The sequence below is a fragment of the Scleropages formosus genome, chromosome 19 (assembly GCF_900964775.1).
Source record: "Scleropages formosus chromosome 19, fSclFor1.1, whole genome shotgun sequence".
Taxonomy (NCBI): Eukaryota; Metazoa; Chordata; class Actinopteri; order Osteoglossiformes; family Osteoglossidae; genus Scleropages; species Scleropages formosus.
This window is the reverse complement of record NC_041824.1, coordinates 23326328-23354133: the sequence shown is the minus strand read 5'-3', so window position 1 is coordinate 23354133 and position 27806 is coordinate 23326328. Positions and strand designations below refer to the sequence as shown.

The following is a 27806-nucleotide window of genomic DNA, read 5'->3' as shown; positions in this document are numbered from 1 at the left end:
TCGTGAAGTGTCTTGTCCAATTATTCGACGACGCCCTCAGCGAAACCCCGAATTATCCCCGTTTAAATGCTGGAATGTTACACTGGAGCGATACTGTACATTTTATGCATCCTCCTCAAAAGTACAACATCAGGGACCCATCAGCGACTTGAGCTCAGGTGTCCGTGTCCTCCGACACTATTGTTTCTGCTTAGACCTGGGAAAAGACAAAATAATAAATTCAATTGTACATGATTCTTAGTTACAGCGAACCTGGTTGGACTTTTCAGATGCAAATATCCTTCCACAGGATTAATTAATCCTCACAGAGTTCATATTGTCCCGTCTCACTCTCTGTTGGTCACCTTGAGCACACTCGTGACGGTTCCACGCTGAAATGGACACACACCCACGCCCAGCCCCACCGCGACTAGAGCTTCGACGGGGCTATTTGAAAGTGGCAGAGTGAGGATTGGACCGTATTTTTGGAAGCGCGCGCGTGTCCGATAGCCTTGTTAGGTCCGTTGTTAGGACACTTGCGGCGGTCCGGGCGGGGAGCGGAGCGGAGCGCGGGGGACACGGAGGACAGGGGACAGGGGCTCCTCGCAGCCTTCGTCTTTAACATCGGAGACCCCGGCAGCTCCACCTGCGAGCGCGTTCAACATGTGATCGGGGAAAAGAGAAGAGAAGAGCACAGGGAAGTGTGTGTTGTGCGCGCTGTGCGAACGCAGTGACAGCAGAGCGAGGCGGCGCGGCGCGCGACGTCCCGGACTGAACAAGTTCTCGACCAACTCGGGAAGTGAGCGGGTCGGCAGAGAATCGAACCGATGCGGCGCGGATCGCGCGTCTGCGGGCTCTGAGCGCCGGATCTTGCCGCAGATGCGCGAACTGAACGCTTAAAATGCGCTGCGAGGGGAGACGCGCGGGAACGAGCCTGAGCACGCGAGTGAAATAATCTGGAAAGAAATCGTTCAAGTTCTTGGCACAGAAGAGAAGACTTGATCTTTGCTCTTCTCGGACCTTTCGGGTCACTCTTGGGTTCAGTTCAGCTTCCCGGTTGGGTTGGGTTTGGTTGGGTTCGGTCACGATGAGCGGGGGTCGGTTCGAGTTCGACGACGGGGGCGCGTACTGCGGCGGCTGGGAGGGCGGTAAGGCGCACGGGCACGGTATCTGCACGGGACCCAAGGGCCAGGGCGAGTTCTCGGGCTCCTGGAACTATGGCTTCGAAGTGGTCGGAGTGTACACCTGGCCCAGTGGGAACACCTACGAGGGCTACTGGTCTCAGGGCAAGCGCCACGGTCTGGGCGTGGAGACTAAGGGACGCTGGGTCTACAAAGGAGAGTGGACCCACGGCTTCAAGGGCAGGTACGGCACGCGCCGGAGCCAGGGCAGCGGCGCCAGGTTCGAGGGCACGTGGAACAACGGCCTGCAGGACGGCTATGGCACGGAGACCTATGCGGATGGCGGTGAGAAGATCACGTTTTTCACACGCTTGCATGGTTTAGCCGGCAGACCGCAGGCAACCGATAAGGTGCATGCTCCAATGTGCGTACTCAAAGTCATCGAATTAACTCTTCTTTTTGTCTTGTGCGTCCTACTGTACTTGTCTTAATGGACAGCAGATTGTTCACATGAGCAGTCCGTGGCATCGCTCCGAAACGGTCTGTCCTTGCGTGCTTGTCAATACTGACCACCGACCACCTATCCCCAAGGAGTCTTCAAAGAGTGAAATATTTCGTGACACTGGTTGTCACAAGTTCTCACTGGTTCTGGGTCCTGAAATGGAAATGGAGCCCAACTCATTAACTTCCCGGATGAGGAAACACCTTATTCATCTTGGACTGTGAATACTCTACGGTATTCAAATGTCCATGTTCATGAGGAGGAAAGATACCACAGATGACTTACCGTTTTCCTGAAAGCAGCGTTCATGAAGACATGCAAATTAGGTGACATGGTTTTCACCCGAATGTTGATTTACCTCTCAGGTGAAGCCGTGTTACTGTTTTGGAGCAATGCCTTTAGCATTTCACTTGGGGACATATGGTGTCTTTCCCAGCACAGTCCCACACGTCAAGGGAGAACAAATTCACAGCTGATTCCTTTAAATAAAAGAAGTGACTTAGGCGAGAAGCGGTAAATGATGGAACCCTATGCGTTGCCACAGATGGCCCTTGGTCTCCAGCCCATTGCTAGGGAAGGCTCGCCAGGGAGAAGTGGCTGAGGCAGGCAAATCGGAGGTGTTAAGTGTGAAAGATCTTCTTTCATTTGTGGAGCTGTAAATACTGGGCTCAGAATTGAAACTAGATTGGTATACAGCACATCTTTCAAGTCTACATTAAGGTAGGCTTAAATAAGACTTTACTATAATCCGTGATTAGCTGATTAATCACGTATCTGGGCGATTCCATGATCCCATTAAGGGGAAAAAGATAAATGATGTCTCTCTGCTCTTACAGTTATTGTGGATGACAAACATAATAACACTGAGCCCACCTGATATAATTCATCTGAACTGACAAAAAGATCATTACCTACTAGAGAGTGAGCCTGACATTCTTTGCCAGAGGAGAAGGTGCTGACTGCTTTCTTCTTATGGTGCGTATGATGATCTCAGTAAATAAAACAGAAATAGTGAGCCAGCTGTAACGAAATGCTTCAAAGAATGTGTGTTGGGAAAGCCCTCGGAGAGATCGGATCCTATTTCCCATTTGGATGCTTCACACTGGAATTTCCTAAGCCTGATCAAGGCACCAGAAGGTTAGAAATGTTGCCAGAGATCATGCAGAGGTAGGTGCATTGGAGTTTGTGGTCGCCGCTGTTTTTTCATTAGATGCATTTGATGAGGGGGGTGCGGTGGCGCAGTGGGTTGGACCGGGTCCTGCTCTCCAGTGGGTCTGGGGTTCGAGTCCCGCTTGGGGTGCCTTGCGACAGACTGGCGTCCCATCCTGGGTGTGTCCCCTCCCCCTCCGGCCTTACGCCCTGTGTTGCCGGGTAGGCTCCGGCTCCCCGTGACCCCGTATGGGACAAGCGGTTCAGAAGATGTGTGTGTGTGTGTGTGTGTGTGTGTGCATTTGATGATTTGAGTTGCACCACAGACCAGGGAATGACATGCAGTTCCTTTACCCCAGCAGGTTTACCAGTGGCAACGTATAGCAGTGGACAGTCGCATGATTTTACGATTTTTACAGTGCTGTCAGATGCAGACATTAAAGATCAACAGAGGAAGACCCAACTTTGCTACCAAGAAAATATATATACATACATATAAACACAAACACAGACTGAAGCCGCTTGTCCCAAGCGGGGTGGTGGCAAGCCAGAGCCTAACCCGGCAACGCAGGGCGTAAGGCTGGAGGGGACACACCCAGGACGGGACTCCAGTCCACCACAAGGCACCCCAAGCGGGACTTGAACCCCAGACTCACCAGAGAGCAGGCACAGGCCAAACCCGCTGCACCACCGCACCCCCCTACATATAAACATATGCAGTAAATATAAAATAGTTCCACACATATCTGTTTATTAGGATTTCCTCCCCGAGGTATTTTGTGCATCTTGACCGAAACAGAGCTGTTGCGAGCGGGTGACAATAGTGCGGTCCTGCTTCTGCATGTATTCAGCACTGCCTTTAGTGTTTCCAGCGGCTGAGTCATCAGATTTGTGACAGTGCTGATCGAGGGGGTGAAGCATCGTGTGTCTGAAAGTAATAATAGTACAGGCTGTGTCCTTTTGGCCCCGACTGTCTCCCGGCGATGACGGGACTTGAACATGTGTCTGCCTCCACAGTAATCTGGCCTCTGAGTTTTGGAGGCTCAGAGAACCTGACACAGTAGCCCATGGTTGCTTAAGGTTTGTAACGGTCGTGTTCAGCGCTTAATCGCTGTATTTATTCGCCATTGAGCCGGACTGAACTCAGCTGGTAATAGTCTGTATTGGTGCAATAAGTGTTGACTTTGGTTATATAAATTATTGGAATTTGTTATGGTTCTTCATATGACAGTGCATTTTATTGTTCTGCATATCTTTTAGGTGAAGCAAATAGATTTCTTGAAATTACAGCTAATTCCACCATAAATCTGTCATTAGAGTAGTTATTCACATTTATAGTTACTGTACCAAGGAGGCGGAATTTGGCAACTTTTCAGACGGTAAAGGATTTAAATGTAGAGAAATGTATAAAGCTCTTTAGGATCACTTAAATAGTCTGGTTAAATGATCACAGCTACGGGATACAGCTCTACAGCACTTGGTGAGCTCTCCATCCTAGTGTGGACACTTGGGTCAATTCAGTTATGTACAGCTCCATTGGTCTCAGAGTATTTACCATGTTTACTATAAATCTTCTCAAACACATGCTCTGCTGACTGAATGACTTTACTTAATCATCTTTTGCCAAATCCTTCAGCATATGATGCGTTTAAATATTTGATGCGATTGATGTTATTTCTGTTACTAGGTCAGGCAGTAACTGATTTTCTCTATTTTTGTTCATTTGAATAAATACATAGATGAAATAGGTCACTACATCAAATGTTGCTGCTTCACATTAAGTACCTATGTAAATAGTGACGTGAGTACATTCAATTTCAACAGTTTTTCTCACTTTCTCGTCTTTTAGACGTATAACTTAGAGTATGCGTAACCTAACCTATAGTGAGAAATATATCGAATGGTATCCTAGAGAGATTTCAGTGATTTTGTATCTTTTTTTGCTCACACATTTGCAGGCAAAAGCAAGTGTGTTCAAATAATTTGTGAATTAATACGTTACAAATACAGTATAAATCTGAGGAACAGACAATGCAGATGTCAGCTGCAGCTTAGCTTTATACACGTGTTCATGTATGTACACACGTATATATGTTTTGGTACATGCTTCTCACGAAAACCTACCATTATAAGTTTCTTGAAAGAGAAGCGAAATTAATGACTAACATGCAGAATATTTCATATCCATCTCTGTATGGCATAAGCTTCAATATTATTTTTAATTTGCCCTGACTTTTGACACTCAAACCACATCCAGACTTGAAAGCCTTTAGTGTGTTGTCTCATTTCCCTGGTCCACTTTACATCTCCTGATGTTGATCTAACGTCTTTAATTCAAGCTGCTTCATCAAGCCAACTCTTCCAGTTTGACACCCCGCTTATTCTCCAGACAGCATTAATAAAGCGATCATGCCTTCTGTATGTCATGTTATAATGTTACTTATGCTCATGTAGATGTTTGCTGCTCTGCCGTGTCTCTCTAGGCACTTTCCAGGGTCAGTTCTCCGGTGGCATGCGGCACGGCTATGGCGTCCGTCAGAGTGTGCCATACGGTATGGCAGCAGTGGTGCGCTCCCCTCTACGCACCTCTCTGACCTCCCTGCGCAGTGAGCACAGTAACGGCACCCTGCTGCAGCAAGATGTCCCAGTCATCACAACCACTAATGCTGCTGGCCAGGAAACAACGGTGAACACCCCTACACCCGCGGGGCCCTCCCGCGGAGGCTTCGCCCTCACCTTGCATGTGGATCCAGAGGTGGCTAAACCCAAGAAGAAGGGGCTGTTTCGTCGGGGCTCCTTGCTGGGAAAGCTGAGGAAGTCAGAGTCACGCACATCCATCTCCAGCCAGAAGAGCAAGATCAGTTTCCTGCGAAGCGATTCCGCCCTCAGTTCTGCTGCCAGTGATGCCAACTCCACCATCAGCATGGGCGAGGAGAGTGAAGCCGGCGAGGAATTCCCACCCGTGGAGGCTGACATTGATGCCACTACCACCGAGGTCTATATGGGCGAGTGGAAGAATGACAAGCGTTCTGGCTACGGCATCAGTGAACGTTCCAGCGGCCTCAAGTATGAGGGCGAATGGCTAGACAACCAGAGACACGGCTATGGCCGCACCACCTTCGCCGAGGGCGGGAAGGAGGAGGGCAAGTATATGAACAACATGCTGGTGAAGGCCATGAAGAAGAGGGTCATCCAGATCAAGGGCACCAAGATCAGGCAGAAGGTGGAACGTAGTGTGGAAGGAGCCCAGAGGGCAGCCGCCATCGCCAAGCAGAAGGCAGAAATTGCAGCATCCAGGTGGGGACACTGGTTGATCGCATCTGTGTTTTATGCTCTGTGTCCGAGTGCTGTTGACATTTGAGTCCCTCTTTACCGTGTAGTGCCAATAGAAGACAGAATGGTGGCAGACTGGTAAAATCTTGGAACAAAGATCTGCTTCACCACAGAGCCACTCCAAAAATGTCAAGCAGAATAAATCACATTCTCCTCCACTGATAAATATCGGTGTCCATCTGCAAGTTTGCACAGTGAGACTACAGGACTAATAGTGCTGGGACAAGGTAGTCGCTGTGCGAGAGGTGATGAGAAAGGGTGAGAGCTCAAAAGAACGGCTTGCTTGAGTGGGAACTGGCTGGCAGATGAGGTTGCTTGTTGTCCTGGTGACTTGTGGGCCAGTGGTGACAAAGGAAACCATGGAGAAGAAAGGGCTTGAGCAGATCCCTTTAACCGCTGCACTGGGACACCGTTACGGTTTGCAGTTAAAAAGACGGATGTGTTCCGCCGTAATGGCCATCCAACTACTCACGCTGTTTGTCAAGGTCTTTAGGCATAGTTGTTTCTGCATATTACTTCCTAAGTGTTTCCGTGTTCACATTCCCTCAGACAAAAAAAAAACCCCTGGTACAATTTCCCCCACTTATCTCTTTCTTCTCTTGACTTACAGCCCCAGCTAGAAAGTCTCATATGTTAGCTCCCGAGCTGCACCGGACAGTAGCAGCTGAGAGTTCAGAGTGCTTCTGTTGTCCAGATGTGCATTGGTTTTACTTTTAGGAAAAAATTATATGAGGTTCTATGCAAAAGCCATTGGTCAGGTAGGTTCCTGTCTTCCACCGCAACATTGTGTGATGGTTTCATTTACCTGCTCTATATCATTCAAGGGTGCCACAGTGGTGTAGCCTGTAGCGCTGCAACCTTAGCACGTGGGCTATGGGTTCAGATGTCGGCTCAGATTTGGCTCAGTTTTTGTGGCATTTGCTTGTTCTTCCTGTGTTCGTGCGTGTGTTTCTTCCGAGCACTCCGGTTGCCTTCCACAGTCCTAAGACATGTGTTTCAGGTGAACTCATGATTCTAAATGTCCCTTGGTGTGAATGTGTGTGTGCTTACCCTGAAGTGGACTGGTGGATGACCCTGCACTAGACAAGTGTATTAATGATGGATGGATGGACAGATGGATGGATGAATTGACTGATGCATGGATGGATTGTTATTTTTTATTGTATGCTTACAACATTATATCTTCTTGGGAAGTTTGTTTGGGAGTCAGAAAAAAATGAAAAATACAAGAAAATAACAAGATTAGAATATAACTCCCTGCTATCTCACTTGATGTGAAAAATTTGGAGAAATGCACAAACCTAATTGTGTTCTGCTTATTAGCACAATGGTGCTGGCTTCAACATAAAGGGACTCCAAGGGTGGCAGCAAGCACTCTAAAATGTGAAGTCGGTTATTAACGGTGTCAATTTACTCATAACTTAATAACCCTGTGTTTACAGCAGCGATGAATTCCAGCACTTCACTTTACAACACTAAATGGCCCAACTGAGATTGTTAGTTCATCTTTTTAGTACACCTTCTACTGTAGCTATAACTTTAGTGGGACATGCTGCTCCAGGTGATTTTGTTTGTTTGTTTGTCTGTGAATAGCTGGATTTTCGGAGGTATTTCATAACATTGATGAGTTATGAAACTTACAGTAAAGGTTGTTTTTCCTAGCAATTTCCACTGAGTTACAGAAAAGATTTTAAAATTATTCGCTGTCCTGTGTGACTGCAGCAGTGATTTTATCAACACCGATATGGACATGTTTATTTAGGTCATGTTATGACACTGTTTATGTGTAAAGAAGACAGTGTCGCTGGCCAGAAGAGATCTGCGAGGCAACAGTTTCTAGAACGTTCTGCAAAAGCATTTGTGAGGTTCAGTTTTCATGCAGCCCCTGAAATCTTCCCTAGAAGCTTTTTTCCTCCCCTCAGACTGCCTTTTGTGGTATGGAGTGATTTTTCCTCGCTGTAGAGGCTTGAGCCTTAGCTCCTGCAGGTTGTCCTCACAGAGCAGTAATGCCTTTCTGTGTACTGTACCGTGGTCTGACTCAGCTTTATACCAGCATCCCAGATGGGAGGTGCTCTACCCATAACGCTTACCAGCAGTCCATTTACGCTTGCATCTCCCTACAAGGAGGGGAGCACTCATAAAAGCTACAGCACCCGAAGCTAACGCAGCGTTTGTGAGAGTAAATGCTTGTAACACTAATGACAAACCGCAGAACCTCTCCCGGATGGCTGGGAACATAAATATTGCACCATGGAAACTACTGGTTCGCAGGTCCAAAATCCTCTTATATCGTTCGTGCAGACAGGCTGACTCCTGAGCATTCCATTAATAGTCATAAGGAATATCCAGGAGCCTGTTTACATCTGGATGTGCAGAGAAAGCATGGAGACTGGAGTTTATTAGGGCTCTCCGGGCGCTCGCGGTGGAACATACAGCGAGGGCTTGCGTATTTCACGGAACTCAGCTGGCCAGTACATGGCTTCAAACAGTGCGCGCAAAGGATAGAGGTCAGCGGATTCAATGAAAAATCCTTACTTGCTTGTGACCTGAGTAGAAATGTTATTGATTCCTTGTGATGTCAAAAAGACCTATTGCTGAAAAGCTTTGATAAAAGCGTATTCAGTCTTGATGGGAAATGGGAGCATAAAGCACTCCCCCACACACACACACACACACACACACACTTTCTGAACCACTTGTCCCATTCGGGGTTGCGGGGAGCCAGAGCCTAACCCGGCAACACAGGGCGTAAGGCCGGAGGGGGAGGGGACACACCCAGGACAGGACGCCAGTCTGTCACAAGGCACCCCAAGCGGGACTCGAACCCCTCACCCACCAGAGAGCAGGACCTGGTCCAAGCCACTGCACCACCGCGCCCCCCGCATAAGGCACTCCGTAAGTGAAAAGACGTATGGCCTCCAAGAATGGCATATCCCCATTTTTAGTAAAGGCAATAACGGTAAAAAAGATGGGATTATACTTATACTTTGACGTATTCTGGCATGTTAAATTCGTTTATCCTTTAAAGTAGGTACCCCCAACTCGCATGCTCAAGCGAAGCGAGGCCTAAAATTATAAATTAAATAATGCATGCGGTGCACCTGTTCAGACTTGGAAAAATACTTCTGTCTGTAAAGTGTGTCATCATTTCCCAGCCTATCATAGATTGTTGGCTGAGTGAGTCCCTGTACAAGACTGACCGACGGTAGCGGGATAACTTCACTGTCAGGTTTAATCGCAGCAGCCTGGCAGACGCAGTATGTTTCCATTCCACGAGCAGGCTGCTCGGCCGCAGGCGACATCAAGGTGCCTTTCGTGATGTAACCGTTGTGCCTGGAGGGGCTTCACAGTGGCGAACCGTCAAGCTCTGCTTTGCCCACCGCTTCCAACCCTCTGTGCCACCAAGTGCTTTGGCCCTGGCACATTGACACTCACCCAGTGTAAGATACTGCACATCAGTGGTTCCAGTAACGCATCATCTGTATGGTGCTCTCCTGGCGCTGGCTTTAAATCATTTCAAGGGACCAAAAGGTACACAAATAAATAATTTGACTTAAACCTTTCCGATAGACACACACACATTGTCTGAAACCCCTTGTCCTAAGCGGGGGTCGCGGCGAACCGGAGCCTCACCCGCCAACACAGGGCGCAAGGCTGGAGAGGGAAGGGACACGCCCAGGACGGTACGCCAGTCCATCACAAGGCACCCCCAGCGGGACTCGAACCCCAGACCCACCAGAGAGCAGGACCCGGCCAAACCCGCTGCGCCTCCCGCCAATAGACACTGTAGAAATAAAATAGAAGTGAACTATAAGAGCAGATGGTGGGAAGGAACCGTCAAAGAAATGAATGGTTCGGGTGACGACGGCTACTGACGGCACACTCCTGGGCCGCTGACCATGACGAAGGCAGATGCGAGACATTCCTGTGAAGGGCAGAGGGGTACCCGTCCTACCGGGAAACCCGCCATTGTTATGAAGTCAAGCGGTATAAATACAGCAGTGTCCATTGAGAACGGAGGCCTGCGTTCATCCAGAGGCCTCTTGGCATTCAGGACTCAGATCGCTCCTGGGCCACAGCTGCAATGAGAGACTCCTTGGAGGCTACCACGCTGGGTGCAAATGACGCACACAGGCCCGGTGTCTGACTAAATAAGGAGAGGCGCGGGGCCGCTGCGCCACAATCGCACGAGAATGCAACAGCTGAAGTCTCCCTCTCTCCCGCCAGGAGCCCCACACATTGGCCTTTCTTTCTGCTTTCCACAGCTACCCCGAGCGCCGGGGTCGCATCTCGCGTTCGCCGCAGCTTGCGATCGTCCTTTAACACATGCAGCCTTGCCAGCTACTTTCGACCGCGGGCTTCCTATCTCACTGAAAGGTTTTTAATGAGGCTCCAGTTGCTCCGAAAACCATCCCGATAACAGAATCATATCTAGGGGATTTGCAAAGTGTCATGAGACAGAGGAGCTATTTGTATACGCAGAGTTTGCAATGGTCACTACGCCTTTCCCAGCACGTTTAGGCAGAGCTCCGAAGCCCTCTTGGTTACTAAGGTGAACGTATGGGTACTAAAATATGAGTTATACGTTGTTGGGGAAGCACTCCTTTCGGGTTTAATCCTGACTAGTAAGATACACATAAGCCTTGCGTCAGCAGGGGTGTCAGATTCTCTTGCGGATATAAATATAAACATTGCAGACCTCTTAGAGGATTGGGATGAGATAGCAGTAGAGGCATGTACAACACCTAGGTGCCGCGGTATTTTTGGACTTGTTCATTTTGCGCGAACACCACCAACCTGGCATAATAAATGCCGTCAACAGAATCGATTGGGTTCAAATAACGTGGACTTTGATTTTCCACTTGTGCTGTCTTTAGATCCATGTCGTGTCTCATCAAGCTTGGACTGTGGCTCCTAGAAACGCACCCGACTGAGCTCCTGGATCAGGATCTACTTCACCGATCCATAACTTGAAGATTACGTCGTCAAAGATGTCCAGTGTGCCGTTTTCCGTACCTTAGATGCCTTCGTCAGTCCAGTCCCAAACACCTTTGTTCAGCTTTTGATCCCGCTGTTGAAAGATGCTCCAAGCCACATGCGGAGGTGCTGTTGGTTGGGGGTTGGTCGATCCTATGGCTGAACTCAGTCCTTCTAAAGGCCATCGGTGACCAGGCATCTCTTTGTCACAGCAGGCTTTCTCCACCCAGCAAGGTGTTCCACTTTTGGGCATCTCAGTGGTGTTGGTGCTTATTAATGATCTTCAAAGATGAGAATTAACCTTTGATGTGCATCCATTGTAAGCGCAGTGCACCCGATACACACACGCGGACACGCACACGTACGCACGCGCGCACATCAATCAAACAAGCTGATGTGCAGTTAAGTTCACACATGCAGTTGTGATCAAGTTCTCGGGGAGGGACGTTCTGTTATAGGCCTTTCGTAGAAGCCATTCGCCTTTTCTTTGCCGCGTGAGCCTGGCTAACTGCGTGATGGAGCATAATGTTCATACCCGATCTGAACACCTAGATCTACTCTTCCAGAAACATACCAGTAAGTGAGACCTCTGGCTTCAGTACAGAGCGGGTGATAACAGTGACGTCCAAGCTGGCAGATTAAAAGCAGGCACTCTCGAGCGAGTCTGACCAAGGCGTTGGTGGGTCAACCAAATGAACGATGGGGGTCGGTTGTGCCACGGGGGGTTCGGCGCACACTCCTGCTGTAGTGTCTGCAATGAAACAAAACAGGGACTGCATAATTCCAGCCTTGAAGGCTACAATGACTGGTAACGTCTTGTCGCGTTCGATCTCAAGTGCAGAGTGACAAAAGCCAGAAGGGACAAAATGAGCCAAGGTTCACAGAGACACGCGGTCAAAGCAGAGAGGAGACACTGCAACACTTTGTGGTCACGGTGGCTCCTCTGAAAATCACAAACAATATATAAAGCAACTGGGCCATTTGTTTGCCCAACCCACTTTTTCGTTTCGCCTGCCCACTTTCATAAATACGCAGAGGTTTGTGTCAGGCTCTTCTGAAGGCCTTGAGACCATGGGGTTTTTAGGTCATGGCCCAAAATACCAGGCTGTTCTGCAAGTCTGTTTGAAGTAAATCAATAGAGAGCGGCCACTACAGAACACGCGACCCCAGACAGCCTGCTGACGGTTGGCCGGGGGAGCAGCCTGATTCACTGACATCCCAGTGCTGCTGCAGGTAGTCCACGGGAAGTGCCATCTGTCATGGGCCCCGCCTCCTGCTGCCCGGCTACAGCGCCACATGGGCTGCCTTTGTGAGCATCCATAACAGTGTCAACCAGAGCAAAGTCGCGTATGTTTCTCATTTTCCAAAGGGAGCTGGGAAGAGGGGGGCGTGGTGGCACGGCGGGTTTGGCCGGGTTCCGCTCTCTAGCGGGTCTTGGGTTCGAGTCCTGCTTGGAATGGACTGGTGCCCCATCCAAGGTGTGTCCCCTCCCCCTCCAGACTTACGCCCTGTGTTGCCGGGTCAGGCTCCGGTTCGCCGCGACTCCACTCAGGACAAGTGGTTTCTGACAATGTGTGTGTCGTTTGGAAGACGAAAGAAAAACCCGGTGCGTAAACCACACCCCTCCAAAACATGTGCTACGATGAACCATCACGATTTTTCCCATGATCCAACTGTGAACCTCCGAAGGGAGAACCTGAGGTGTGCCGAGATGCAGCACATGGCCGCATAGGTAGCGAACCATTTGCCATGACCACTTAAAGACTGGATCACTTTAACAATGGTGCAGCTGGTGGTGTAGTGGCTGGAACTGCTTCCTTTGGGTCCAAGTGTTGTAGGGTCAAGTCCAACCTCCAACTGTTACACATCCGAACAACGCACTTGCTCGAAAATTGCTCCCCTAGAATTACCCAGCTGTTAATTATTGTAAGTCGCTTTGGAGAAAATACATAATTGTGAACCAGCGTTGGTACTCCTTTTACAGTGGCATCAGTCTAGCAGTGCGTTTTGAAACTATTTTGAGGAGCACTCAGGTGTGCACCTGTGCATTTATTTCGGTGACCTAACACCACACGTGTTTCCACACACTACAGATGTAAGACTGAATGCTCACACAGAAGAGTAGTCTGGGCACACCTTCAGTTCGCATATGACCATATCAAAACTGATTGTGTCCTGAACAAAACCTGTAAATGAGTGCGTATTAAAACATTACAGGATTGAATTTAATAACAAACCGGAGTGATGGATGGCCATGAGTAAATAGCCTTAGAAGGAACTAATCAGTTTTTCCCTTAATGGTAATAGGCCTGTTTCTTGTAATAGGCTTATTTCTCTGAGCAGCTGCTGTCATGACAGGTAAATGGGGAAAAAACACAGGCTCTCGTTTCTGAAAACAGCCTGTGCCAGTAGTGTGGAAGTACCTCCCTGTCCACAAGAGAGCCATATGGCACTGTCAGCTGTTGGGGACCACAGGACTGCCTGTCTCCAGCCCGCCCCAGTGGCCTATATTATTATGATACCACTGACCTGTGCCTTGAGGCACCTGGGCACACGTGGCAGCCCTTGAACGGGGCACCAGTGCCTCCGGGCGGCCAGGTGTACAGCTGTTGTGCCCAGTGGGGAGTGCAGGGGGGCTCTAACTGTCCCACAGGGAAGCGCCTGGCCCTCATGCTCCTCAAGTGGGTGCAGTTATTTCAGGATCGGTGTACCGTTACAGTATGCCAGGTATTCCTGCAGTAATCCCAGTGAGTACAGCTCCTCCCAGCACGCTGCTGTAATTTTGGCGCTGCTGAACCCTGCCCCTCACATCTCCAGGGTACTTATTTTTATCCACAGGGGCAGACAGCACAGAGACAATGAAAAGGGAGGGGCAATGATGACATGTGGGCGGAGCTACTGCACATAGCCCCGCCCAGCTCTCCCTGCATCCTTACTCTCGAACAATGTTGAAATGCAGTATTCACAGTATTTTTCGCTGAGGGAAAGAGTCGTTCCATTGTCATTCACGATCATTCCACGTTTAAGCAGAGCACTTCAGAGCTTTTCAAGTACGGGACAAATAAAAATAGCCAAATTATAACTAACTATGCAAATTATACTGTCATACATAAGAGTGCAGGGGGGCACGGTGGCGCAGCGGGTTTGGCCGGGTCCTGCTCTCTGGTGGGTCTGGGGTTCGAGTCCCACTTGGGGTACCTTGCGATGAACTGATGTCCCATCCTGGGTGTGTCCCCTCCCCCTCCAGCCTTGCGCTCTATGTAGCTGGGTTAGGCTCCGCTTCACCGTGACCCTGCTTGGGTCAAGCAGTTTCAGTCAATGTGCGTGTAAGAGTGTTATCGAAAAAAAATTTTTTACTGAGCAGAAACATGTTGGATAGGGCTGCCATGTCATAGGGAATGATACTTTGGCCTTTATAGCTTGTTCTATTAATAGAACACCTAAAGATAGTTCGCAAGAGCCCCTTCCAATTGTAAAAATAGCAAATATACCTGAGAATCACAGGAGTTTTTACAGCCAGGCTTTGGTAATGAGACACCGCCAAACCTGTGTCAGGGTTCGGGTGATAAAAGTATAATTTATTTCTGTTCCGTTTTGACAGCGGGAGAGGATGTCCATTTGTGCTAAGAATATAGAGCCACACGACCCAACAAACACATTTGCTCCTGCTTTCAACGTGAGGGAATATCAGTGGCATATCCGCAATATTATTTTTTGTGACAGAAGTCTATTGGAGTTTCCAAAATTTGGCTTTCTGTGTCTCCCCAAAGTGTACTTTTTCCATCCAAGGGATCAGATGGGAGTTTGTTACAGCGAGGTCCACAAAGAGGCACCGCGTCCTGACATGTGGAGACGTGCAAAAGTGTCTCTCGAAAGGAAGAGGACAAGAATGTTGGGAAGTCCCACGATGGAGGGATTCTGGTCATGGCAGCAGGCTGAGTTTGGCGAATGTATGTAGATTGCTGTCTGCGTTGTCATGACAACGAGAATGACGCGTAACAAAGGATCATCCTCGAGTTTTAACCCTGGCTTTTTTGTCACCAGTTCTAAATGTGCTCCAAATGACGGCTTGTCGGATTATAAAGCAACCAGTGCAATCTCTAGATGTTTTTAAACTCTTTGAAAGGGATTTACTGACTATTAGAGTGATCTCATGGCATGCTGGGAAACCTAGCTAACAGCAGACTTCCTTTCACAAATAAACATTCCCTTATTTAGCATTTGTGTTACATATTTCATAACATTCATTTCAGTGGCTTTTTGGCTCTTTCTACTGCCGCTATAGTTATTGTTATTACCGTTACAAAGTTTTGGCTTCTGTAGTTGGCATTTGTTCCAGAATGTGCAGAAACAAGTGTAGTCCTGTATTATTAAGCTTGTTTTTATTCAACTGTTAAGTCATAAGAAAAATATTATGCTTATACTGATCTGACTCCTTTGTGGGATGTTTGAATACAGGTTAGTGCTTAGTTTACTTTCTAGATTGAGCTGAAAATCACAATATGCCCAGAAAAGTTCATAACATGTAATGGTGGGCAAATGTCCAACACTCGGATGATGAGCGTTCACGCGAGCCACTATTTACCGTGCTGGTGACACAATACCAGGCTGCCCTGTGTCCCCTATCGCTACCCCAAAGATGTCTGTCCAGTTAGCGTCTTCCCGAACCCCTCTACATTGTTCTTGGTAAGTGCACTTTCTGATTGATTTTAAAGTAAAAAAGTAGTACAGTACGACTGTTACCGGTCGCCTAGGTGAATTGGACCCTGTTTTTTTTTTCTTTGTCCTCTGTATTTATTGTCCTCTACTCCTGTTCTGTGTTGCACCATGGTCTCCGGAGAAACGACATTTCGTTCCACTGTATACAAGCTACGTAGAGGAATGACAATAAAAACCACTTGAACTCGAGGTTGAAGTGAGAGAAAGAGATGATGTCCCCTCATGGAGAATGTCCCCAGCTCCTTCCGGCCATCCATGCTGTTCAGCCAGTATGTTCGTAGCCTTAAGTGTTGCTCAGGAAGCATATTAACTGAAACATTTCGTGTCTGTACGCTTTAACGTCTGGTTTCCCTCTGCGTGGTGGCGCAGTGGGTTGGCCCTCATCCTGCTTTCTGGTGGGTCTGGGGTTCGAGTCCCTGCTTGGGGTGCCTTGTGATGGACTGGCGTCCCGTCCTGGGTGTGTCCCCGCCCCCTCCAGCCTTACGCCCTGCGTTGCCGGGTTAAGCTCCGGCTCCCTGTGACCCTGTATGGGACAGGTGGTGTGTGTGTGTGTGTGTGTGTGTGTGTGTGTGTGTGTGTGTGTGTGGTTGTTAAATGTTCAGTGGCAGCTCGGCATCTACTTTTGATCAGTGCTTTTATGAATGTTCACGACATTCAGGAGACAGAGCAGGCGTTCGGTGTAAAAATAAGCAGACACAGAACGTCTCTTAGCACAACAACTTCGGCGTGGCGCTCGGAGTTCCAGGCGCGGTGTGTCCCTCTAGCTTGATTCAGATGGATTAGTTCGTAGGAATGCTGGCAGAGTAAATATTGTCCTTGGATTCTGCCCGGACTTAGAGCTGTTGCTGAGCTGAGACGGAGCGGCCCGTCTTTGTACAGTCAAGTTTTGGGCTGACGCATCGCTCGTTCCGTTAACGTGGGTCTTTACCTTCCATGACCTTAACTGATGCGTATTTAGCGATTCGGTGTATGCGCTGGTGTGCAGGCTTGCTCGTCAGATCATTCTAGACTTGCAGAATTTTACATTTTACATATCAGATTTTTTTCATATCAAAAGGATTTTTACCTTTTTATTCATGTTTATACCTTTCTATTCACGCAATGGCGTCACGTTTTATACTGAAATTTGTGCAGCTTTTTTCAGATGAATGTGTTAGTGATAAAAATGATGTGTTTTTGTAACATTTTACATTAATTTATTAGTTTAGCTGATGCTTTTCTCCCAAATTACTTACGTTGTTAATCTACCTACAACTATTTACCTGTTTATACAGCTGGGTAATTTTACTGGAGCAATTGAGGGTAAGTACCTTGCTCAAGGGTACTACAGCTGGAGGTGGGATTCAAACCTGTGACCTTTGGGGGCTAAAGGAGGGAGCGCTAACCACTACACTGTTAGTGTTAACAGGTGTTAAAATGAGAACTTGAATGAATGGGGCATTAAGTGCGTGGAAACTTGGAGTGATAACCAGGTGCTGCTGCCTTCCAGAACAGCCCACGCGAAGGCCAAAGCTGAAGCCGCTGAACAGGCAGCCAAGGCCTCCAACAACGAATCTGACATCGCCAGGGCGGTGGCCAGGGAGCTGTCACCCTCCTTCTACCAGCCAGGTGAGCTTGTTGGATCACCACTCCACCACTATGGCAAATCCGCAGTAATACCGTGTTCAACACACGGAGGACACCGGATTCAGCACAGCCTCATGGTACTGAAACCTTCAACACTCTCTGAATAACAGCATTGAGAACAAAACAATAATTACGTTAAATTATGCAGACGATAGAATCAGCCCAGATCAGGGGTTCCGAGAAGCGTGTGGTGCACCGGTCCTGACCTGCGTGCGTCACTATACGCTCAGGTGGACCCCAGGAGGAACAAAGCCGAGTAAACTGGTCTCAGAAGATTTGTGTTGTGATGTGTGGCACCGGTCAAAAGTTTGAGCACACTTGCTGGAAACTAATGCTCATTCCCAGTTGTGCGCGGTTTTCAGGAACCATCATGTCTTCTGAGCTCTTCGGCAGCAGTTCCTGTGTTTATTGTCGCTTTGCTTTCTTTTCATTCTTACTTCTCATGGCAGCCATACATGCCCTATTGTTCAGAGCTTTGTACATCTTCGTTGATATTAACAATTAAATGAATTCAGTTCCCCGTCATTGTCAGCGTACAAAGTATACAAGTATAAGAAAATTAATTTTCTGCAACTCCCAGAGTGTGATACAGCATACAAATACAGAACTGGACTGAAATAAAATTGATTTGCTTGCTAATCTGATGTTAAGATACAGTCATTTAGTTCATGGCCACTTTAAAGATCTGTTTTATTTGAGATCAGCATGACATGTAATTTATTCCCTTGTATTCACATCGGTGTGAATAACTGAATGTTTTGCCCTGCAGACTGCCTGCAGTCACACACACAGTCTGAAACCACTGGTCCCAAGTGGGGTCACAGCAAGCTAGAGCCTAACCCGGCAACACAGGGCGTAGGGCTGGAGGGGAGGGGACGCACTCAGGGTGGGACGCCAGTCCGTCACAAGCCAAGGCACCCCCAGCAGGATTCGACCCCCAGACCCGCCACAGAGCAAGACCCGGTCAAACCCGCTGCGCCACCGCACCGCCACCGCACCGCACTGCACCCCCCATGCCTGCAGTCACTAAGCACTCCAAATATAAAGTGTATGTAGTGTGTAACAGAATTGATAAAATAGCTGTGGATTTGTGTTTTTGCCTCCGGATTCAATTCTCATATTCTGCCACATCATACTGTATCATCGACCACGTACAGCAGCTGCAGAACCATGAGCCACCATGGTCGTTCGCTTCCCCTGTTTGAATGATAGTAATATTTGGGTTCGTTTTTGAAAAGCTGTTGTGCGGCAGCAAAGTGTGACTGAGTTATCAAAGTGGGAGGTTTCTTTCTGGACTCTACCTATACTATTTTCCCCCCAAGATCTTTGTCCTTCACACTGTGTGTTGCAGGGAGAGGTAAGAAGGCTGAGATGAGTGTGTGTTACAGGCAGACAGAGCGGCACCTGCTGTAAATATAGACTCCTTCCCTCTCCTCCAGGCCGCCACTCTCTCTTCTTCCTAATAAGGTCACAAATATAAAGGAGTGAACATTTCTGAATCGCTGTAATTAAAGGGTCCAGGGGCAGGTGCTGCTTCCTGGGAATTAACTGCGGCAGAAGAGCCGTCGCTCTAAATACTAAGCGTGGGTTCCTCTCACTGCACTCTCCTTCTGCCACCTTGGCTGCGTTTGAAAAGCGGTGGTGGCGCCTTGTAGAGTTTAAAAAAAAAAAGTTCATGCGTGGAGTAAGTTTTGTGCATTTCTGTCTCCTTGACATTGAACGGATATGTTAATTCACAATTTCAAAAACATATAAGTAGCAAAAGAACAGTAACTTTCAAGATTTTACTATAGTTCTTTAAAAAGACCAGAGATCACATTTGAAAGATGCAACCAAGGGGCAACTGATAGTGTTGTGGTTAGAAGTTCTGCCTTGGGTTTTTGAGGCTGCTGTTTCAAAAGTCACCCATGGCTATAGTACCCTTGAGTAAAGTACACACACACACACACACACACACACACACAGGCTGAAACTGCTTGTCCCAAGCGGAGTCACGGTGAACCGGAGCCTAATCCAGCAACACAGGGCGCAGGGCTGGAGGGGGAGGGGACACACCCAGGGCGGGATGCCAGTCCATTGCAAGGCAGCCCAAGCAGGACTTGAACCCCAGACTCAACAGAGAGCAGGACCCTGCCAAACCTGCTGTGCCATAAAATTCCCTAGTAAAGGGGTTAATCTTTGTAGCTGGTTGACCGCTTCAAGCTGTCTTCGTGAAAGGCATCAGCTGAATGAATAAAGGCCATAAAACAAAAAAATACTTTAACTCCCGAGTGAGCAGTCCAGCTCTGAGTTTCAGCGCTCTTCTCACTACATGGTCAGGCCAAGACATGGATCAGCCAGACCGTACTCATATCTTAGCTGTTCATGTTCAGATCGACCTTAAAGCTCAACAGGTACTTGACCATGACCAGGACATCGTTTTCTGCGGCTCGCTCTTCGTCATGTCAAAGTTCAAAAAACATCCGTTAGCTTGTTGGCGACACTGTATAGATATCCTCAATTACATCCAAAATGCTGCACAAAGTATGAAAATGATGTCATGTGCAACAGCCCTGCTTTTAATTTCTCAAAGAGTTGCTTGAGATTATAGAGTGGCCTGTAAACTGAATCACAAAGCATTCCTTCATTCAACACTTTTCTCCAAAGCAACTGCTTACACACAAGGGTGATTTTACCAGAGTAATTCAGGGTCAGTACCTTGCTCAAGGGTACTGCAGCCAGAGCTAGGATTCTAACCTACAACCTTTGGTTCCAATGGGAGCTGCTCTAACCTCTAAACTCACTGCTTCCTTACATGACACATTTCTTCTTGTTGTGGGACAAATATCACCGGAGCTACAGTATATTATTAATAGCGAATAATAATTAAATGGATCCTTACCTTTGTATTGTCAAGAACTTTGCGCTAGATATTGTGTTTGCGTATTCAGGTTTATATTTGTGATTGTTCAGCTAAGGACTGATTTAGTCCAAATTGTAGAGCTACGCAGCGTGTCATGCGAGCACCACTGACACATGTTCCTGAACACTTGCTGCAGGACCTGAGTACCTGAAGAAGAGACAGCTCCCGGAGAGTGCGGAAGCCAGTGAGAACACGGAGATTGCTATACATGAGCCTTTGTTAGCAGAGGAACGTTCTCCGACACCCCCTGAGAGCCCCCAGATGCAAGAGATGGACAACTTGGGCACAAACTCCACCCCAGCCCGCACACCATCCCCTGGCCCTGCCACCCCTCCAGAGTTCAGGCGTTCCAGGCAAACCAGCAGCAAGGAGGATCCCCATCTCCTGAGCCCCGGCGTCTGGAATGGAGACAAGTCGAGCCGCGGCGGCGGCAGCCGAGGGAGCAGTCGCCCCAACAGTCGGCCGAGCAGCCGGCCTTCTACACCCTGCTCTTCCGCGGCACTTCTCCCACCTGCTGATGACAGCCGTGGTATCTCTCGGACCCCAAGCCGACAGAGTAGCAGGGCCGAGCAGGGCAGTGACCTGGAAATCAAGCCGCTAGAGAAGACAGACTCGGAGCCTAGGGATGGCGATGCTCAAACCGGCCCTACAGCGAGGAACAGCCAGGTCTACTCAACGGATGAGGAGGACCATGCTCCGGTTTTCAAGGTGCCCTCCAGATCCCTTACCCCTGAACCCAAGGTAGAGCTCAGACAAAGAGCAGAGATGGAGATGAGGGAATCCTTGCATGAATGCCTGCCTTCGGCCACAGAGAACAAGCCAGAGCAGAATCCTGAAGCAAGGGAGGAGCGGAAGACAACCGCTACGGAAGAGATGAAGCCATCCTCAAAACCTGAGCCCACTGCACTGCCAAAAAGTGCTCCAAAGCCAGAACCTAAGTCAGTAGCTAAGGCTGAGTTAAAGCCTGAGCCTAAGCCAGAGCCTAAGCCAGAGCCTAAGCCAGAGCCTAAGCCTTTGGCTAAAATGGAACCCAAGCTTGAACCTAAGCATTTGGCTAAACCTGAGCTCAAGCCTGAGCCTAAATCAGAGCCCAAGCCAGAGCTTAAGCAGCTGACTAAGCCGGACCTTAAGACTGTGGCAAAACCTACTCCTAAACCACTTTCCAGGACAGATACCAAAGCTGATGCCCGGGCCAAAGCCATGGTCAAGGCTTCCACTGAGATGAAGGACTTGTTAGAGCTTCAAGAGGTGAGTCTCATGTGTTCATGTCTGCACACTGTCATTTAAGCCAACCCCCGACCTTAAGACAACACGTGGCTCTCAGATAAAAATGTCATGATGTATGGTTTCTTGGGATAGTCGCTTACATCAGCAACACAGTGGCACAGAGGATGGAGCGGGTGCCTCACAGCACCTGGAGTGTGTGATCAGATGTACATTTGATCCCCGGTCAGTCCGCGTGGAGTTTGCATGTTGTCCTCGTGTTCATATGGAATTGCTCTGGTTTCCTCCCACAGTCGAAAGACTTGTGTATCAGGGGGATCAAAGATTCTAAAGTACCCGTCGTTTGTGAATGTGTGTGGTTACTCTGCGATGGGCTGGCATCCCGATCAGGGTGTACCCTGCCCTGCAAAGCCTTGTGCCTCTGGGATAGACTCCAGACTGCCATGACCCAGCACTGGACTTACCAGTTACAGATACTGAATGAATGACTCTTACACCAGAGATAAGAGCTTTTGCTGGTGACGATGCCATTTTCCCTGAGTGGCGAAAGGTCCTCCTCCTCCATCTTCTCTCTACACACTTGCCACTAGTAACACATTAATCATTTCTCCCCCAGTCTCACCTCCCTTCCTGCCTTCAGCCGCGGTAAACATCCTGCCGCTAGTGTGCGTTCATGTTCCCATCCTGATACCTTCACGGTTCTTCTAAATGTGGATCCGCACACTCTGGGAAGGGTGGACCCTCTTGATTCCGAAGCTAAACAAAGAGAATTTCCACTGGCCCCCTGCAGTGTGTGTACTGTGTGTGGACTGTATGTCTGGTGTGTTACATCGTTACGTTGTGTGTTACATTATGATGGACCTGTTAAGCTCTTATATCTAAAGTCATCAGTGCACACTACTTGAGTGCAGTGCTCACACTGCGTGTGTCATCTAACAAGTGTGAGCCTCTCATGGGTAAATGCTTAAAAAATTAATATTTTCCACATATGAAAAAATTAGGACTGAAATTCTCTTTATAATTTTTCGTAAGTCCTGTTTACCGCTAAGTCCAGGTCAGCAAAAGGTTAATAACACACACATCCCAAGATTTATTCACCGTTTAGGTTTTGTAAAAATCTTGGACAATGCTATAATAAATATAATAAAGAAAGTAATTTATTATATTATTATATTTTATTATACTGTATGAAATAATAAGAAATGAAAAATTCTCTGCAAGACTTTTTTTAATATGTCTATTAACTTCCAGCTCCATCAAACTCAAAACTAAAGTAACTGAAAATAAAAACAGCATGTCCACAGGTTCCCATTCAATGCCTATGCATTCATTTCCGAGTGTCACAGTGAGGGCCGCTGTGTGTGTGTGTGTGTGTGTGTGTGTGTGTGTGTCACGGTGTTTGGCAGCTCAGTACCTCCCACTAGTGCTCCAAAGTCTCAGTGCAGCCCAGGCCACGTGGGCGACTTGCGTTCTCCGAAACGTGCCCCTGACCGCAGGCACAAAGGCCAACAGCTTCTGTAACGTGACGTGCCGGACACGAGCAGCACAGAGAGTCACCGGTGCCCTGAAGCTTGAAATATGGTGCAAATATCATTAAATGTAAAGGAAAGCTTCAAAACACACACTGGCTGAAACCACTTGTCCCAAGTGGGATCGTGGCGAACCGGAGCCAAATCCGGCAACACAGGGCGCCAGGCTGGAGGCGGAGGGAACGCATCCTGGATGGGACGCCAGTCCATCGCAAGGCACCCCAAGCGGGACTCGAACCCCAGACCAGGACCTGGTCAAACTCGCTGTGCCATTGCGCCCCCAGCGTCAAAACGGAACAAGGAAAAAGAGCGGTGCTGCTGAAAGGCCCAGTTCTGAGCATTATCCGCACTCCGTTCCGTCAGGGTAAACGTCCTCGAGGTAAATCCGACTCGCAGCAGACATCGTTTTCATGGTAAAGGAGAGCTTCTCCATTGCCTCTTTACATGCACTCTGTCCTGCGGATTCGAACCTGCAGCCAGCTGTGCGGCTCAGGTGCTGTGAGGCTGTCGATATTAAGCATTAACGCTGCTTCCCTGCTTCTGTTTCAGGGACCGAACACAGTGATGATCTGCATGGTAATACTGCTGAACATCGGTCTCGCCATTCTCTTCGTTCACATCCTGTCATGAAGAAGTGAAACCCAGGTAAGCGTGAGCTCGACAAGTGCTGTATGTATTCTCACCTCAGGGATGCGTTTTTCAGTTCCCCGTCTTCAGCAAATATTCTCTCATCGTTTGCACACGCGCGCACACACACACACACACACACACACACACACACACACACACACACACCCCTGTCCCATACAGGGTCACAGGGAGCCGGAGCCTAACCTGGCAACACAGGGTGTAAGGCCGGAGGGGGAGGGGACACACCCAGGACAGGACACCAGTCCATTGCAAGACATCCCAAGCAGGACTCGAAACCCAGACCCACCGGAGAGCAGGACCCGGTCCAACCCACTGCGCCACCGTGCCACCGTACCACCGCGCCCCCCCCTGATCGTTTGTTCAGAAAATCAACAAACAAACTGATTTTCAGAACTCATAATTGCTGGTGATACTAATGTAACACATGAGGGCAAATGCGAAAAGGGGCAGCTGGTACTGTAGGGGTTAGGGGTGCTCCCTTTAGACCCATTGGTCACAGGTTTGAATCCCACCTTCAACTGTAGCACCCTTGAGCAAGGTACTTACTCTGGTAAAACTACCCAGCTGTGTAAAAGGGTAAATAGTTGTGAGCAGGTCAACACTGCAAGGTGCTTTGGAGAAAAGCATCAGATAAATTAATAAAAACATGAAGTCTGTACCTGTTATGCATACTGAGTCGACATATATGGTGTAGTGGTTAGAGTTGCTGCCTTTGCATCCAGAGGTTACAGGTTTGATCTCTAGCTATAGGGCCCTTGAGTAAAGTACTTACCCTAAATCACTCCAGTAAAAAATGATCCATTTGTATGAATAGGTAAATAATTGTAACCTTAATATTGTAAGCTGCGTTGGAGAAAATCATCAGCTAAATGAATAACTGTAAATATATATGTGTGTGTTTGTGCAATAAATGTAGCAAGCAGGTGAGGTTTGTTTGCTGTGGATTTTGAGCTGAAGGTCAATATGAGTTTTAAAAGCAGCACCGAGGAGCGCTGCTGTCTCACAGCGCCTGGGTGGTGCGAGAGAACATGGGTTCGATCCCCGCGCAGTCTGTCTAGAGTTTGCATGTTCTCCCTGTGTCTGCATGGGTTTCCTCCGGGTGCTCTGGTTTCCTCCCACAGCCCAAAGAAATGCTGTTTAGGTTCACCTGTAGTGAGTGAGTGCCAGAGAGAGAGAGTGTGTTCCACTGATGTATGGATGAGTGACCCAGTGTAAGTAGTGTATCTAGCAGTGTAAGTCACCTTGGTGAATAAGCTGTGTGGGCTGGTAACACTACATAGAGGTGAGTGGAAGTCGCTTTGGAGAAAAGTGTCTGCTAAGTAAATAAATGTAAACGTAAAAGAAGGTGTTCTGAAAATCTGATAGCACCATAGGGCGTTCGAAATCAGCTAATGAAAAAACACACACACACACACTTTCTGAACCGCTTGTCCTATTTGGGGTCGTGGGGAGCCAGAGCCAGAGCCTAACCTGGCAACTCAGGGCGTAAGGCTGGAGGGGGAGGGGACACACCCAGGACGGGACACCAGTCTGTCACAAGGCACCCCAAGCGGGACTTGAACCCCAGACCCCCCAGAGAGCAGGACCTGGTCCAACCCGCTGCGCCACCATGCCCCCCTTTGAAAAAATACAAATATATAAACTATATTTTACTTTTCCAGTGTATTGTTAAATTACCGTGCTAAAAGATGTGATTTTTTCCAAGCGTTTACAGTTGACTTTCTTCCTGCATGTTGCAGTATGCAGAAAAGCTTGGTTTTTGTCTTGTTTTGACATTGTTCCTTTTTTTTTAATAGAAAAATCACCTGTCACAGCTGTCAGAGACAAATGACCTCTTTTTCCAGCAAGAAGTATGAAAACACCAGGAAGCCAAGACCGTCTATGGACGCGGACATCCTGACCGTAGACTCGGCCACCACAGTGACATATTGAGGCTCCGTGAAGCTGAGACACTTGAACGACGAATTCTCTGCTGGTCATGGTGATGGCGAAGGGTACGAGTGACATGTTGGTCCGTGAGAACGTGAGGGAGTGACGGGTGGAGTCCTAAGCGGAAGGAGTTCGGTGCCGAAAACGTTGTGCCCCAGCGCAGAGAGCGAATGCGTCAAGTCGCGTGCGGACCGTTCCTCTGAACCAGGTGAATTTCACCTCCTTCACCTTCAGAACGGTTGTTTCGCCACACAGAGGAACCGGACGTGCGAAAAGTGAAAAGTGCAGTTCCGCTTGCTTCGCGAAACGCCGCCAGTTCCGCAATACAAATTGCCAGTGTGCAAATAATAACCGTCGACGGAACTGCGGTAGTATCCTCTGCGTACCCTGGCAATGCAACAGTGAAATGAAAGGCAAGAAAAATAATACAAAAGAAGAAATAAAAATTCTTCTCGTATCTTTTTTGAGCTGGAGTTGCATTTAGTAGTTGCTTAATTGACATAGAAACAGAATATTTAGACATACATGCGATGTGATGTCATTTTTCACAAAGCACCCAGTAGATGCTACAGTGTATTATTTGGCATTTCTATTTTTTGTCACTAAGGTGAGTGTTTGAGGGAAGTGAAATGCTCTGTTAGCACATCAGGAATGCGCACGGTGATGTGGTGTCGTCAAGTCGTCTCGATGATCTCTCTGACACGCCAGCTGTCTGGCTGGAGAGGGAAAGAGATCCGTAAGGTGGCAAAGTAAGGAAAAAAATCGCGGGCCCTTCCACGGACCCCGCAATCAGGGTCGCGCGAGGTCTGCCGTCCGGTTGAACATCCCTCCGAGTGGCGATGGGGGTACGGTGAGAGGGTGTAGTCACCGCGCTCCAAGTTCTAGTTGTACTCCCTTCCTTTCCAGGGAACGTTTGTCTTGGTACCGCTCCGCTTGAGAGCTCATGGAATCGCGAAGAGCCGTTTGGTCGTAGGTTATAGGTGTGGCGTGTTGTGATGATGAGCAGAGCATTAGGGTTTAGGGTTAGGGTTCACACTGACCCCTAACCCTAAGGCCTGAGCGAGCCATCCTCCTGACCCTCCAGGCGCCTTGTACCACAGAAACAAGGCAACCTTGTAGCGTCTCCCTCGTTCCTACTGAGGTCGCTGGCAGCAGTAAGAAGACAAACATAAGAGGAAAGATGTCTTTTGCACGTAGAAATACACCTGTGAAGGAGCTGTGCCGTATTACCTGATTTTTCTCAGTAGAGTTGCATCAACAAATGGGTTTTGTACTGTTACCATAGTACCGGTAGGTGAGGATCCCATGGCGGATAGACTGCAGTTAGTGCCTGTTTTGGAGAGCAAAAATCAAGCATGTGTAGTTTAAAAGCGCTGCACGTAAAAGGAGAACTGGTCGTGCCGTAAACCCGCACCGGTTTTCTTCCCGGACTTTATATGCATGTGTGCACTTTTGTAGCGTGCATTTTTGTACCTTTTTCAAGTGTGTATCTTTTCATCGAGAACACTACCGTAGCGTTTGCATTCGTGTGAGTGTGTTGTTGAGTCCAGGCCGCTTCGTGTCGCCCCTCTAGAAGCCCCAGATTACCTTGCGAGAAGAAGGGATGAGTAGTTGGCGTTCATGGAACTCCAGGTCTTACATTAGAGAGTAGAAGGCGCTCTGATCACGTGTTCTGCCTCAGTTCTTATTGGTGCCAAAGGAATGTGGCGTTTACAAAGTATTCCCCTACCCACCCCCATCCACCGCCGTCGTTGCCCAACTCACCTCATTCAGCCATGAGCTCCTGAACGTGTTTCCAAGCAATAAAGGAAGAGTGTGGGAATCGGACGCACAGATGCTCTCCAAGCAAGGGCTGAAGTGTGTGTTCTCATCGATGTGTGGTGCCAGTGTAGATGAGCTCAACGTAGCCTCTCAAAATACAAATAAGTTGCATGGTTCTTTATGCCATGGGTATATTTTTGAAAAACGTTTAACTTGTTCTGTAGAGCAGCTGAACCTGGTATTGGTGACCCGCTCACTGAACTCATTTTTATTCCAGCTCCGCTTGATTATTATAATTGATTATAATTCACTGAGCTGCTCTTTGAACGAACTCAACATTCTGATCATTTTAACCAAAATCGTTTAGGTTTTTGAGCCCCCGTGTATCTGTATATCCGTTAATA

At 48.3% G+C, this 27806-nt stretch overlaps 1 protein-coding gene across 2 annotated transcripts; it reads left to right on the top strand.

Moving 5' to 3' along the window:
• The first annotated feature begins 214 nt into the window (after positions 1-214).
• On the top strand, positions 215-27806 carry jph2 (junctophilin 2). 2 transcript variants are annotated; one of them, XM_018749142.2, is made up of 6 exons: positions 215-1445; positions 5235-6048; positions 17270-17388; positions 20445-21556; positions 23611-23706; positions 25557-27806. In XM_018749142.2, the coding sequence occupies exons 1-5, from the start codon at positions 1067-1069 to the stop codon at positions 23689-23691; spliced, it is 2505 nt and encodes an 834-aa protein (XP_018604658.2). In that variant the 5' UTR covers positions 215-1066; the 3' UTR covers positions 23692-23706; positions 25557-27806. The 2 variants fall into 2 exon arrangements, with proteins under 2 accessions (XP_018604658.2, XP_018604657.2); XM_018749141.2 differs by having other exon boundaries at positions 216-1445; positions 25509-27806.